Consider the following 14,812-nt stretch of genomic DNA (forward strand, 5'->3'; position numbering starts at 1 on the left):
TGCAAATGAAATTGCACTCTGCAAGAGAATTTTTCCAGAGCTTAGTGATTGTGGTGAAGCTACACTTTGCAAAGAATACGCCATCATGTGCAAGGAAAAAAAATATTTTGCTTGCACATGATTGGATGATAGAAGTCAGCAGAGCATCACCTCCCTTGCAGAGTGCAATTTCTCTTGCAACGTGAACAGTCTATTTGCCTTTAGTAAATTAATCCCATTATTTTTTTTCTTATACGTGACTAAAAGATGGAAACAGGCAGATCAGACATACACTAACCTAAGGAAACATTTCCTAGCATAGTGGAGATGAGCAGAGCCATTATAAAAAAAAGGGCAAAATGAACCCCCTGGGCAGACACTTAACCTCCCTGGCGGTATGATTCATTCTGGTTTTAGGTGCTGAAAGCAGGACAATTATTTTGCATGGAAATTTGGCGTTTTATATTGTAGTCCTGTAATTCTTAGGAATAACTCTCTTAAATCTGTTCAAACCAGAGTCTAGTAGACATCCCGGGTATGATGAAGTTTATAATATAATAAATAATAATAAAAATTATTCAATAATGTAATCAAATCCTAAAACACTGAAAAAGGGACACTTTCTGGTTGCTATGGACAATCTCCAAATTCCAGCCATAAAAAACAGAGCGGAGGACATTGCTGGATCCAGGGGACAAGGTAAATAACTCTCCCTGTGTCCTCCCTGCATCCAGCGATGCAATCCCGAGTCTGGCTCGGGGTTACCGCTCCTGTTAGTAAAATCCCAACCCGAGCCAAACTCGGGATTACCGCCAGGGAGGTTAATAATATAATAACATAATTCACTTAAAGTGGATGTAAACTCGCACATATTCCCAGTGAAGTGAACCGCTTCAGATAATACACCTCCTACATAAGTTTTAGATGTATATCTGCTGTCTTCAGCTTGCTATATTCTTTAGAATGTTAACATCGTGTTTGATATTTTTTTCTTCCTTTTCAGCAATGGGTGTGGATTCTTGGCATACACTGTGTGACAGCTGATTGGAGGAAAGGCACACCCCCCCCCCCCTTCACATAGGCAAAGGAAGGAAGGAATGTGCAGAGCTGTTCTGTGAATAGACAAACTCTCTGCTAATCTATTTATAGCACCCAGCCTGAAACAAGGTTCAGACTGGTCTTATCTCGGTTGTCGGAGAACTTGTCAGAAGTTATCATGCTGATAAAAGATTAACAAAACAGCAGAAAGATTTGGGACTTAGGGCTACGAAGAGAGATAAGAAAACACTAAAAATTGATGTGCTTAGGTAAAATTTCATGAATCAGGTTTACATCCACTTTAAAGTATAGCTTTAGGCAAAACACCTTTTTTCATTTTGGGTAAAGTTGGGAGGGTTAGATTCTCATGTTTTTATTACTGTTTAACCACTTGCTTACTGGGCACTTAAACCCCCTCCTATCCAGACCAATTTTCAGCTTTTCGCGCTGATGCACTTCGAAAAATTATTTATTTTTTAAAATACATTTTTTTTTTATTATAAAATTTTAAAACAGGTAATTTTTGTCCGTCATTGATGTACTCTGATGAGGTGGCAGTGATGGGCACTGATAGGTGGCAGTGATGGGCACTGATGAGTGGCAGTGATGGGCACTGATGGGTGGAAGTGATGGACACTGATCGGTTACACTGATAGGCGTTACACTGATAGGCAGCACTTCTAGGTGGCACTGATTGGCATCACTGGTGGGCATTGATAGGTGGCACTTGTGGGCATTGATAGGTGGCATTTGTGGGCACTTTTAGATGGCATACATGAGGCATAATTGCCTCTTCCGTTTCGGAACTGATGTCTCTTTAAGATGAGCTGGTAATCTGCGTTTTTTTCCTCCTCCACTGTCAGCGTGAGGAGAAAAAAAAAAACGATCACAAGCTTTTGTTTTTATCATGTGATCAGCTGTCATTGGCTGACAGCTAATCACATGGTAAGGGCCCGAGACCGGCCCCTTACTCGGATCGTTGATCACCGAAGTCTCAGTGACTCGTGAACACAGCGCGCTCCACGCGCGCCCGGTGGGGCGTGCGCAAGGAGTGTGCACAGGGGAGGCCGTCATATGACGGCCTCCCGGGAATTCAGATCCGCGCTGTCGGTTGTCATTCAGCCATAGCGCAGATGTCAAGTGGTTAAAGTAGAACTATCGGCAAAACTTTTTTTTCTTTTGGATAGAGTAAGAGAAGGTAATAATTTACATGGAATAAAAACAAACATGGAATCCACTTTCCTGGGTTGCCAATAGCAACAAATATTACTGATAATCACTGATTGGTCAGTGAGACGGGATACCTCCAAAGCTCAGAAAAGTCAAAATACAGAGAAAAGAGCAATGGAACAAAGTGATGTCCCAGAAGACAGCTATAAGGAGGATCAGCCACGGAATGTCAAATTGAAAAATAGCTTTATTGAGTTTACAAGTGTAAAATATGGCCACTATAAATATTGATTAAAATAGGAGTGGAGCCACCCCCCAGTGCACCCAGTAATAAAAACACATACAGACAAAAATGACAACGTTGTCACAACATGGCGCCAACCACAGGGCCCCACTCATACACACACATGCAAGGACCAGCTATGAAGGGAATGATGCTGCTAGCAAAGAAAAAGGGGTGGTGCTTGCTCTTGATCCTGAGTAACCAGTAGTCGCTTACTACACATACTGTATGTTCATGTATCGGACTTATGTGGTTATAATGTAGAGGGATTGCCTCAGGATGTAGATCAAACATATGGAGCTAAGTTAAGAGTCCATAGCCCAAGTTGCAGGATCGACCTACCAGCAAGTACTGGGTTCAAAAGACTGCCGGAGTACCAGTGGTAGTATGACTGAGTGGGCATGAGGCAAATAGAGCCAGACATAAGAGGATAAACTGGCTGTATTGCATACTATGTATGCATGCGTGAACTACACAGTTCCTTGTCCCAGTATGGCATGTGCTCAGTTCATTGTTATATTAACAGAATGTTGAGGGGGGAACAGAGAGGGTTGTGAATATAAGTTGCTCGGAGGCTCTCACCACTACGTGATCATGGCTACGAGAGCCGTAGTAATTAGAGCCTGTTCCCCTCGGGATTCTGCCTGTTGGCAGACACTATTATCAGCTGATGAATAGATGCTGGTGTGGTTCGTCAGCGCGTGGCAGTCTGATGTTTAACGTCCATTCTCTGAACATCTGATCGAAAGTGAAGTAAGGTGGCTACGGAGGCCCACAGGTGGATGCGAAGCAGGCTCGTCCAGTCATTCCGATTGGAAGTGGCGGTTTGATGTTACCTCGCACACTTGCTGGAACGCATGATGGCACGTGGTGGATCGTGGGGCTGGGTTGACACTTCCTACATCATAATAACCCCTGTCAGATTTTTTTTCCACCATCTGTGTCCCATTACGCAGATTTCCCTTCACTTCCAGTTCCATAGCCAAACAGGAAGTGAGAGGAAATCCCAGCAAATGAAGGGAATTTCTTGGGGACCCCCAGGTCACCAGAACTAGAGTCCCTATTGAAAGATTTCCCCTCTATTACTTTTCTCGGGACAACCCAAAATGTGTGTTTTTCTTTTATTTTCACTTTCAATAATGATGGTAAATGGAGAGGGTGAATCTCCCTAATAGGAGCACAGACAGCAATAAAAACTGACTGGGGTTGTGATCCATCTCCACTCTGTCCAAAACTAAAAAAAAAAGGTTTGCCCTTACTAATACTTTAACTGTGCACTGTCTGGTAGTCAATTTCTCAACTGCCTTTTGAAAATGTTTATACCCAGAAATGAAATTACAAATTATTTGCAAAACATATTTCTTGTGCATTTCATTTTTAAACTGATCCATATGCTGATATCCCCAACTTTTTGTTTTATCTATTTCTACTTTCATATGTCCATAAATGTACTTTGCAACAAAAATATGAATCTATTGATTTGTACCTTTGCAGCATGAAGGTCCAGCTTTTCAAAGTTTTTCAGATCCACCTGCAAAGACTTGAGATTATTTTTATCCCAGGGGTAACCTATTTACAAAAATAACATTATATAATTATCACATGAGAAACCATGACATATGTTACTGACTATGCTTATATATGTAACATGTTTTTCTTACTGTATGTTGTAGAATGTTTTTCTTGCTTCTGCTTGTGTTGAGAGGTATTCTTATTCTTCTGACTCAGTGCTGTATAAGAAAAGCATGTTGTATTAGAAGTTGATTTTAAAGTCATAATATGACATTTATTATTATATGATATGCACACATCAAACAAAAGTAAAATATTTCTCCGGCTTATGTCTGACAGCCATCAATACCTGGCTAAAGAAAAAAAAAATCTAGTTTCCTTAAACACTGATACACAATAAATTATTAAGCCAAAATTAGCCATTTATCTTCACTAAAATTCACTCTGTCCTGAGGTCAAACCATAGGCAGCTCTAGCACTGATTATGGTATCCCCAGGTATGTCTTTAGGTTTACTGCACTGAGAATTTCATTGCCATTTAAATATTTTCACAGAGTGCTATCCATGCAAAGGGATGTCCAACAATGCTGGTTTCTAGGAACCTTTTTCATGCGGGCTGTCTGATCAAGTTCACCTACAGAAGCACAACAAAATGACCAATTACAGCCATTAACACCAAATAATAAAATGAAAACTATACTACAAATTAAACATCCATACAATTAAAATACAACACACACACTTCCGGTTCCGGCGCCGCATGAGCTAGCTGCGCTCCCGCCTAGCTCCCGCTGCAGAGCCCCACAAATCGGCCTGAAAATCCGGCCACAGCGGCCCCAGTGCTCCACTTAGGCTCCGGGTGGTCCCCCACGATCACCGCTATGGATCGATTCGTCGAAGAGACGGGATCCCGCTCGTACGCGGCCGCGGCGGCGCCCGCGGGTCGGCCGCAAATCGAGCCCCCGGCTTCGGCCTACTCGGCTCCGGCCCATCCCGCTCCACCTTCTCAGGCCTACGCAGCAGAACGACCGGACACAGACATGGAGGTAAGCGGGATCGCCACCCCAACACCCCCAGCTACCTCAGGTCCACCACACCACCATGGGCACACTGTAAAGCCCCCTCATAACCTTAATGCTGACTCACACCAGCCACCCCCGGGGGATGATGGACACACCAATCGCATAGCACAAGCTGTGGCGGCCCTGCTGTCTCCCATGATACACATACAGGCTGGGATGCAACAAATCAAGGCCCAAATCACAGAGCATGCTACCAGACTCGATGACCTTGAACATAGAATCTCTGAGGTAGAGGATGATCTGTATCAATCCCAAGCCACTGAGCGTTCTCAGGAAAAAGCGCTTCAATATGTCTTCCAAAAGTTGGATGACTTAGAGAACAGATCCAGGCGCTCCAATCTGCGTTTCGTTGGTGTCCCTGAATCGCTCCCCAACGCCAATCTGGGCGACTTTTGCACGAAACGCATCCCGGAAGCCCTCGGTCTTACAGGCCCCTTCACGGTGGAAAGGGCCCACCATATAGGATCCTTCAACGCGGACCGCAAAACTCCCCGTCCTATCATTGCCAAATATCTGAACTATGCGGACAAAGCTGCTGTCCTACAAGCATTCCGGCAGTCTTCCTCAGTGCAGGTCGATGGGGGTCAAGATTTTAATTTTCGCGGACTATTCTATCGAAGTATCAAAAAAACGGAAAACCTTCCAACCGATCTGCTCGGAACTGTTTAAATTACAAATTAAGTTCTCCCTGGCATTCCCTGCCGTGCTTCGTCTCAAGTCCCCCAAAGGGGAGCAACTGTCCTTCCAAGACCCCTCTGAAGCGGAAGCTTTTGTACGCTCACTTCGCTCAGATCCTTCCCCGGCTACTCCTTCCAAATCTGCTTCGACTCTCCGTGCCCTGGACCAGAGGAGCCCCAGAAAGGATTCCCCTAAACGATTCCGAGCTTCGGATTCGGATCATCGGCATCGCAACTTTCCTCGCTGAAAGACCTCTATTCATCTTTACCACGGTTTGATGTCTTCTCCTTGTTTTCCCCTTCTACCCGGTTTGCAAGCCATGATGTGCTAAGTATCAGTTGTCTGCACCCCGTGCCCTTGGGCACTGTGCTTCATCTCCCTTTCGTTCCTTTTACCCAGTTTTACATCACTTAACACCGGGAGCTGATACTCTGCCGGTCCTGTAGGCTTTGGACAATGGACGCAGCGAGCTTTCAAAAAATGACCTTTTCCTTGTCGGTTGCACGCTCGCATCCTTGGACGAATGTTCAGGTTTCTATCATACTACGCTTATAATCTTATCTTTGCACCGTTGATTAAGTTATTGTTTAAGATTTCATTGCCATACCGGCTTTTGTTCTGTTCCTCTACCTGTTTAGATCTTGGCATGACTCCACTGTGTATTGTTCCACCCCTCTACCGTTTACTCGATACGCTGTGACACATATCCTAGTCCGGCGGGCCTCCAGCGGCATTACGGCACTGCCCGCATTTTACCCCTGTTTCTGCGGGGCTCTGCTGGAGAGCTTCCCCCCCTATGCACAGTGAACTCATGCGGAAAAAAGAGAAGTACATGCTGGTGTTTAGTTGTTTGATTTTTATCCTTTTATTATTATTGTTTACCCCCAAGCCCTTTTTTCTCCTGCCCTCCCCTGGTTCTTTCCCCGTGACCTGTTGGGTTCTCTCCTCTACCAGTCAAGCTTCCCTGGCCAACACCTTAGGCCCTGTACCACCATTTATCTCGGCCTAGGCATTTTAAATATCCTCAGCCACCTGTATCTCATATCCTGCCATTCACACCCACTAATTCCGCTCCTCTTAGAGTAGTCTCCTGGAATGTGAAGGGTCTCCGCTCTCCCCAAAAGAGAATGAAGATCCTTCGTCACCTTAAAAGACTCAAAGCAGACATTGCCTTATTACAGGAGACCCACTTACACGCATCCGATTTTCCACGCATGCAAAAAATGTGGGTGGGATCAGTACATGGAGCCGAGTCAGTGGGTCGGAAAGCCGGGGTATTGCTCTTGATTCACAAAAACCTTCCCTGCACAATTCTATCCACTCTCTCGGATAACATGGGTCGTTTTTTCACCACCGAGGTACGGATAGGCACTAAGGATATGTTTATCTCTAATGTTTACGCCCCTAATAACCCCTCTAAACAATTCTACTCTGAACTTTCGTCATGGTTACTTAAATTCACCCACTTGCCTCATTTAGTAGGGGGTGACTTTAATGACGTTATGCACTCCTCGATTGATAGATCCTCCCCAAAAAAACAACCGCAGGATGACACCTTAATGATCCCTACTTTCTTTGCCTCCACCATGGACTCCCTACACATGACGGACCTGTGGCGTCTCAGTCACCCTACTGACAAAGAATTCACGTTCTACTCCAACCCCCATAAGTCCCTGGCCAGACTTGACCATTTTTTTGGTTCGGATGACCTCATAACCTTGGTATCCGAATCTGAAATTCACGACATAGCGGTTTCTGACCATGCCCCAGTGGCAATTTCCCTAGACAGACTGGATCTTCCCCCGCATCCCAACCTTTGGCGCTTTCCAGCTTTTTTAGCTAATAATTCAGATTTTTTTGACATTCATGGATAAGGCCTGGGCGGAATACTCCTTCGCAAACGCCTTACATGTGGCTGATCCGAATCTTTTTTGGGATGCGGGGAAAGCGTACCTTAGAGGTCGCATTATCTGTTATGCCACACACTTTAAACGCAACACACTCAAGCATTACAAATTAGCCAGTGCCAGACTACATGCTGCCCAACGGCAGCTCTCGTCCTCCAATTCCACCATGCATCATGATGAGTGAGTTTCAGCCAAGTCGGCTTTTGATACTTGGGCTGACACTCTTGAACGTTCGAAAAGGGCTCACTTGGTTGCTACCCTTCACAAGTATGGCAATAAAGCCGGAAAACTCCTCTCCAGGCTGTGTAAAGGAGGCCATCGCCCCACTCACATCACATCCCTCCGTGACCACACGGGACAGACACATTCTTCCCCTCAAGCCATAAACGAGACCATGTTGAAATACTACACTGATCTCTATGCACCAGACCCCATAGTACGAGAAAAGGCTCAGGCCTTTTTGGACAAAGTGACACTTCCCACTCTATCAGCACAGCAATTAGAGACCCTTAACGCCCCCATCACTCTTTCTGAAATTGAATCTACCATTCGTCACCTGCACTCTCATAAGGCGCCAGGCCCAGATGGTTTCACTAGTGACTTTTACAAAAACCTCATCCACATTGTAGCGCCCACTCTCCTCTCGGTTTACTCCTCTATTTGGGCGGGGGGTCCCTACCTCCCCTCCGGGAATCAAGCGGTAATTAAGCTTCTTTCTAAGAAAGGTAAAGATCCGTTACAACCCGGCTCTTACAGACCTATCTCCCTTCTTAATCTAGATGTGAAAATCCTCTCAAAAATTGTCGCCACAAGATTAGCTGATATCCTCCCCCATCTAATCCACCCTGCTCAATCGGGCTTTGTCAAAGGTCGGACAGCCACTCTAAACATACGCAAAGTTTTACTCGCTCTTGAATCTGCCAAACAGGACCCCAATGGATCCTATGCCATTATTACACTAGATGCTGAGAAAGCCTTCGATAACGTCAGTTTCGAATGGCTATCCATGACCCTCTCTAAATTAGGTTTCTCAGGCCCATTCAGTCACCTCATAACCTCGATGTACTCCTCTCCAACCGCCCGTCTGGTAGCGGCAGGCCTCCTCTCACCTAATTTCCCCTTACACAAAGGTACCAGGCAGGGATGCCCCCTTTCCCCTCTACTTTTTAACATAGCTTTGGAACCCCTTTCCAGGTACCTATCTCATTCAGCTCCCCTCCAGGGCATAAAAATTGGAGGATTGGAACTCCGCACATCCCTGTTCGCTGACGACATCCTTATTTTCACTTCTAACCCCTCACATGACATTTACACCATTACAACTACTTTCGATGAGTTTAGGTTGTGCTCAGGGCTACGCATTAATTATTCTAAGAGTGAAATTTTACCCATTGGTTCTCTCTCCACTCCTCCCTGGGTCAGTGACTCCCTATTCTCTGTAGCTCCTTCATGCATCACCTACATGGGAATCAAAATTGGTAAATTGCCTTCTTCATTGTATCAGCTAAATTATCCCCCTTTGTTAAATAAGATATTCCAAGAATTGACCAACTGGATGGATCTGCCCCTCTCGCTCCTGGGAAGGTGCCACCTTGTAAAAATGGTCAGCTTTGCCAGACTTTTATATCCTATGCAAACTCTTCCTCTTCTGCTCAAACACAAAGATGTTACCTCTTTGGAATCTGCTATCTCTAAATTTTTATGGCACGGCAAAAGACCACGTATTGCTTTCAAAAAATTACACCTTCCCAGGGGCGATGGGGGTATAAGTCTACCCAATATTAGGTTGTATAATCTAGCCTGTTTACTTAGAACGAGCCTAGACTGGATTACACACTCGTCCAGATACTCTAATTTTGATTTGGAATCCGCTATGGCTCGCCCTTTCTCATTGCCCGCCCTGTTACATTGCCGCTGGAAGTCGGTACCCCTCCCTCACCAACACAACCTAGTCTTCAGAGACACAGCAATAGCATGGAGAGAATCCAGAAAATTGGCCGGACTTACGCCTTTCTTATCTATTCATTTACCCATTCAAGGAAACCCATGTTTTACTCCAGGTCTCCACTGTAAGGCCTTCTCCGAATGGTCAGCACGGGGCCTGTCCCTTCTTTCTTCTCTATGCGACCCGAACACTGGCAAACCGCTCCCCTTTCAGAAAGTGATGGACGCATTCCTGATTCCCACCTCTCATTTCTTCCACTACCAACAATGCATCAGCTACATTGCTCATACTTGTAAAGAGGCCTCCCGTCGATTTCAATCAAGCTTCCTGGATCAGCTGATACGCAACAAATCTTTTAAAATTTCGGATATCTACAAGCCGCTTCTGCAACGATCACAGTCACCTGCTTCCTCCACCTCTTTTGCAAAATGGTCCTCTGCCTTCCCGGACTCAGATCTTGTTCATAAAATTCTGCTCGGACTAAACAAAGTCCTCAACCTGACGCCTAATGAAACCTGGAGGGAAACCCAGCTTAAGATTGCCCACAGGGCCTACATTCCTTTTCTTTCCTCCAAATCAACATCAAATGGGGCCTCCTGCCCACAGTGTCATCTCCCGAAGCCACCCCTCGCTCATCGTTTATGGTTTTGTCCCGTTATCTCTACCTTTTGGGACCAGGTCTTGGCCTTCATTTTTGATGTAACCTTGATGAAACTACCTAAAGAACCTCTCCTCCTAATCTTTGGTTATTGGGATCCCATCCTGCTACCTTGGTCCACCTCAGCAAGCGCTAGACCCTCTTCAGGATCTCTCCCCACACGAGCTACAGTGGACTGGACCTTGTTGTGCTTACTGTTGGCCCGCCGTCTCATACTACGATTCTGGCTCCTGCCCTCTGGCCCTCCAGCCTCCCAACTCCGCAAAGACCTTCTATCTCTCCTATACACAGAGAGGCTCACAACAGACTTCTCGCATGGTAAACAAAAAGCTGACTTCCTTGCCAGATGGCAACTATTCATGACCACAAACGTGTCTATACAGGACCAACGCGAGTTGGATCAACTCTCTTTTATCTACAAGGTCCCTCTCCTTTCCCGATGCCAATGCGAGTCCCTCATGCAGAGGCCGACACACTCCCCCTCAAGACTCTCCTCAAACCTCTCCTCAGTTCTCTCACACGCCAGGAACCCTCTTTCGGACTTCACCATTGAACCCCCCCCCCCCCCCCCCATCCATGGCCCTCCCTGTTCTCTCTTTCCTCTTTATTTCTGTCAACACATTGTTTTCTAAGTTGCAGTTAGGCACTTGGCCCCTGGGGTACTGGTTTTTATTGTTACTGTCTGTACTATTTAGGGTCCAATACAGTAGCTGATTTATCCAGTCTGGTCATTATTGCTTAGGTTTTTCGTAATAACACTGTCTTGGAACGTTCTATGCTTTGTGGTTCTCTGTCACCCCAGGGTATGACCTTGATATGTATCTTGTCTTTAATGATTGTGCCTGATCATATATCTTTGTATTTTCTTTATTTTCCTAATAAAAATTATAAAAAATAAAATAAAAAAATACAACATAGAATAAATAACACAAATTAAAATAACAGACAATCAAACTATTATTATTATTATTCAGGATTTATATAGCGCCAGCAATTTACGCAGCGCTTTACAATATAAAAGGGAGACAATACAGTTACAATACAATTAAATGCAAGAGGATTAAGAGGACCCTGCTCAGAAGAGCTTACAATCTAAAAGGGTGGGGCAGGTGGTACAGAAGGTTATAATTGTTGGGAATGAGTTTATGGAAGTGGTAGGAGATTAGTTTGAGACGTGATAGGCTTCCCTGAATAGATGAGTTTTCAGGGATCGTCTGAAGGTAGCAAGAGTAGGGTATAGCCGGACCGGTGGAGGTAGCGAGTTCCAGAGGATTGGAGAGGCTCTGGAGAAATCCTGGAGACGAGTGTGGGAGGAGGAGACAAGAGAGCTTGAGAGTAGGAGGTCTTGAGAAGAACGGAGGGGACGGTTTGGGTGATATTTGGAGACAAGATTGGTGATGTAGCTCGGGGCAGAGTTGTGAATGGCTTTGTATGTGGTGGTTAGTATTTTGAATTTAATTCGCTGGGTGATTGGGAGCCAGTGTAGGGATTGGAGGAGAGGGTTGGCAGACACTGAGCGGTTGGTAAGGTGGATAAGTCTGGCAGCAGCATTCATGATAGACTGAAGAGGAGATAGCCTATGGAGGGGCAGGCCAATGAGAAGGGAGTTGCAATAGTCAAGGCGAGAGATAACAAGGGAGTGAATGAGGATCTTGGTAGTTTTAATTGTTAAAAAGGGGCGAATTTTAGAGATGTTACGGAGGTGAAATCTACAAACTTTTGACAACGATTGGACTTGGGGCTGAAATGACAAGTCAGAGTCTAGGGTTACACCTAGTACCCTGGCGTGAGGGGAGGGCCTGATGGTTGCATTGTTGATTTTGATGGAAAAGTCATGGAGGGGGGCATGTGCAGGGGGGATTATTAATAGCTCAGTTTTAGAGAGGTTTAGTTTAAGGAAATGGTGTGACATCCACGCTGATATGTCAGTTAACAGGTTAGTAATGCGAGAGGAGACTGAAGGAGTGAGGTGAGAAGTAGACAGATAGATTTGGGTGTCATCGGCGTATAAGTGGTATTGGAAGCCATGGGCGGCTATCAGGTGACCAAGGGAGGAGGTATAAATAGAGAAGAGAAGGGGTCCAAGAACAGAGCCTTGGGGGACCCCCACAGAAAGGGGCAATGGAGAGGAGGATACAGAGTTGTAGGTGACACTGAAGGAGCGCTGTGATAGATAGGCAGAGAACCAGGAAAGCGCAGAATCTCGGAGGCCAAGGGAATGTAGTTGATTGAGGAGGAGTGGGTGGTCAACAGTATCAAAGGCAGCAGAGAGGTCAAGTAGTAGGAGTACGGAGTACTGGCTGTTGGTTTTAGCAGTTAGTAGATCGTTAGTGAGTTTTAGTAAGGCAGTTTCTGTGGAGTGCTGAGAGCGAAAGCCAGACTGTAATGGGTCAAGAAGGTTATTTTCACTGAGGTAGGAGCTAAGGCGGTTGTAGACTAAGCGTTCTAGAAGTTTAGAGGTGAATGGGAGCAATGAGATAGGTCTTAAGTTGTTCAGGTTGGTGGGGTCCAGAGAGGGTTTTTTAAGTATGGGGGTGATCTGCGCATGTTTTAGAGGGGAGGGGAAGGTGCCACTTGAGAGGGACAGTCAAACAGACAGTCAAACTACCAAATACAAATAATACACCACTTTCTCTAATACCACCCAAATAATAACCAACACAATACCAACATACTATAAAAACAACACGAAATCCTGATCATAAACCAGAAATAAATCTTCACCTCCAGCTCTCACAGAAAATAATTATATACTGTATCTTGTATTGTGGAGTGGGTGGGAGGAGTTTCCAAGATTGAACGTAATTTGAACGACATTCTCCTCTCCAACACTGTTGTAAAAGTCTCCACTTCCAATCCAATGACATCACTGGCCTTGCAAATTAGTTTGTTGAGTCTGTTGGTGTCGGACACCCTAAGCCTACTTACCCAGCATGTCACTGCATACTGGAGAGCGATGGCCTCCACAGACTCAGAAAATATCTTCAGCATCGTCCAGCAGATGTTAAAGGACCACCGTCTCCTCAAAAAGTAGAGGCGGCTCTGGCCATTCCTATAGAGCAGCTCTTGTTCCAGTCCAGCTTATTATCTAAGTGCACCTCCAGATACTTGTAACTCTCTACTATCTTCACATCCACTCCTTGGATGGAGATTGGGGTCACTGGTGGCTTCCTATTTCTGAAATCCACAAACAGCTCCTTTGTCTTTCTCACATTTAGGTACAGATGATTGGCCTCACACCATGTGACAAAGTTCTCCACCACAGTCCTATACTCAGTCTCTTCCCCATTCCTGATACATTCCACTACCGCAGAGTCATCAGAAAACTTCTGAAGATGGCAAGACTCTGTCTGGTAGCTAAAACCAGTAAAAAGAAAGGGAGAGAGAAATGTCTCCTGTGGAACCTCAATATTGCTGATCACCCTATCCCACACACAGTCTTGCAAACGCACATACTGTGGTCTATCTGTCAGGCAGTCTACAATCCATGACAAAAGGGAAACATCAACCTGTATTGCTGCTAGCTTCTTGCCCAAAAGATCCGGTCTGATAGTATCAAAAGCATCAGGGAAGTAAAAAAACATGACCCTCACAGTGGTTGCTGACTTATCCAGGTGTGCATACATGCGATTTACCATGAAAATTATAGCATCCTCAACCCCCAATCTTGGCTGGTATGCAGACTGAAAAGGGTCTGAAGGTTTACTAAACATGGGTTGTAACTGATATAAAAGAAGACTCTCCAATGATGTGGGAAGTCAAAGCCACTGGTCTATAATCCTTGGAGCCACAAGGACATGGTATCTTTAGCACAGGGACAAGACAGGATGTCTTCCACAACACAGGATCCTTTTGTAGACTCAAGCTCAAGTTAAAGTCCCATTGAAGAACACTCCCCAACTGGTATGCACATGCCCTCAGCACCCTGGGGCTAACTCCATCAGGGCATGATGATTTTACTGCCTTAAGTCTCCTTAACTGTCTACTCACCTGATCAGCTCTAAAATACATTGATGCACTTTCCCTTAAAGGAGGAGTAGAGTTGTTCTTATAAAAAGAACAACCACTAAAAGTATCCAATAGGGGTGAATCAGAACACACATTAAAGGAGGAAGGACATCTAGTATGAGGAGAGGTGAATACATTCCGAAACGCTACTCTTCTGCAGCTTTGTGTTGAATCTGAGGTTCTGAGTTAAAGCCAGGGCCTCCAAATCAAACCTATTAAAAATGGTTCAGTTCATTTGCCATCTCCACATCGCCCCTAGTCCCTCCACCAATCTGATTAAGACCTGTAATGGTTTTCATGCCACTCCAGACCCTCTTTGCTGGAGTTTCCACTCCAGCTTTCTTCTATATTTATCCTTAGCCTCTCTACTCTTTATCCTCCGGTCCCTCTGAATCATTTTTAACTCACCCCTATTATCCACTCTAAAAGCCATCTTCATGAAGTTAAGAATATCCTTCATATCCCTAGTTACCCACAGATTATTATTTGAATAACAATGAACAATTCTTGTTGGAACAATAGAATCGACACAAAAAATAATATAATGTGTTA

The 14,812-nt window shown here is 45.0% G+C and overlaps 1 protein-coding gene across 2 annotated transcripts in view; it reads right to left on the reverse strand.

Annotated features, from left to right (window-relative positions):
- Positions 1-14,812, reverse strand: part of LOC143988784 (uncharacterized) — an 81,912-nt gene that overhangs the window by 28,380 nt on the left and 38,720 nt on the right. For both annotated transcript variants that reach the window (XM_077488641.1, XM_077488640.1), the window contains 2 exons: positions 4,132-4,200; positions 3,957-4,039 (listed from right to left, as the gene is read on the reverse strand). In XM_077488641.1, coding sequence (XP_077344767.1) covers positions 3,957-4,039; positions 4,132-4,200 — 152 coding nt within the window. The remainder of the gene's footprint in view (positions 1-3,956; positions 4,040-4,131; positions 4,201-14,812) is intronic.

Source organism: Lithobates pipiens, unplaced genomic scaffold (assembly GCF_037356315.1).
Source record: "Lithobates pipiens isolate NorthernLeopardFrog02 unplaced genomic scaffold, aLitPip1_a1.2 Scaffold_18, whole genome shotgun sequence".
Lineage (NCBI taxonomy): Eukaryota > Metazoa > Chordata > Amphibia > Anura > Ranidae > Lithobates > Lithobates pipiens.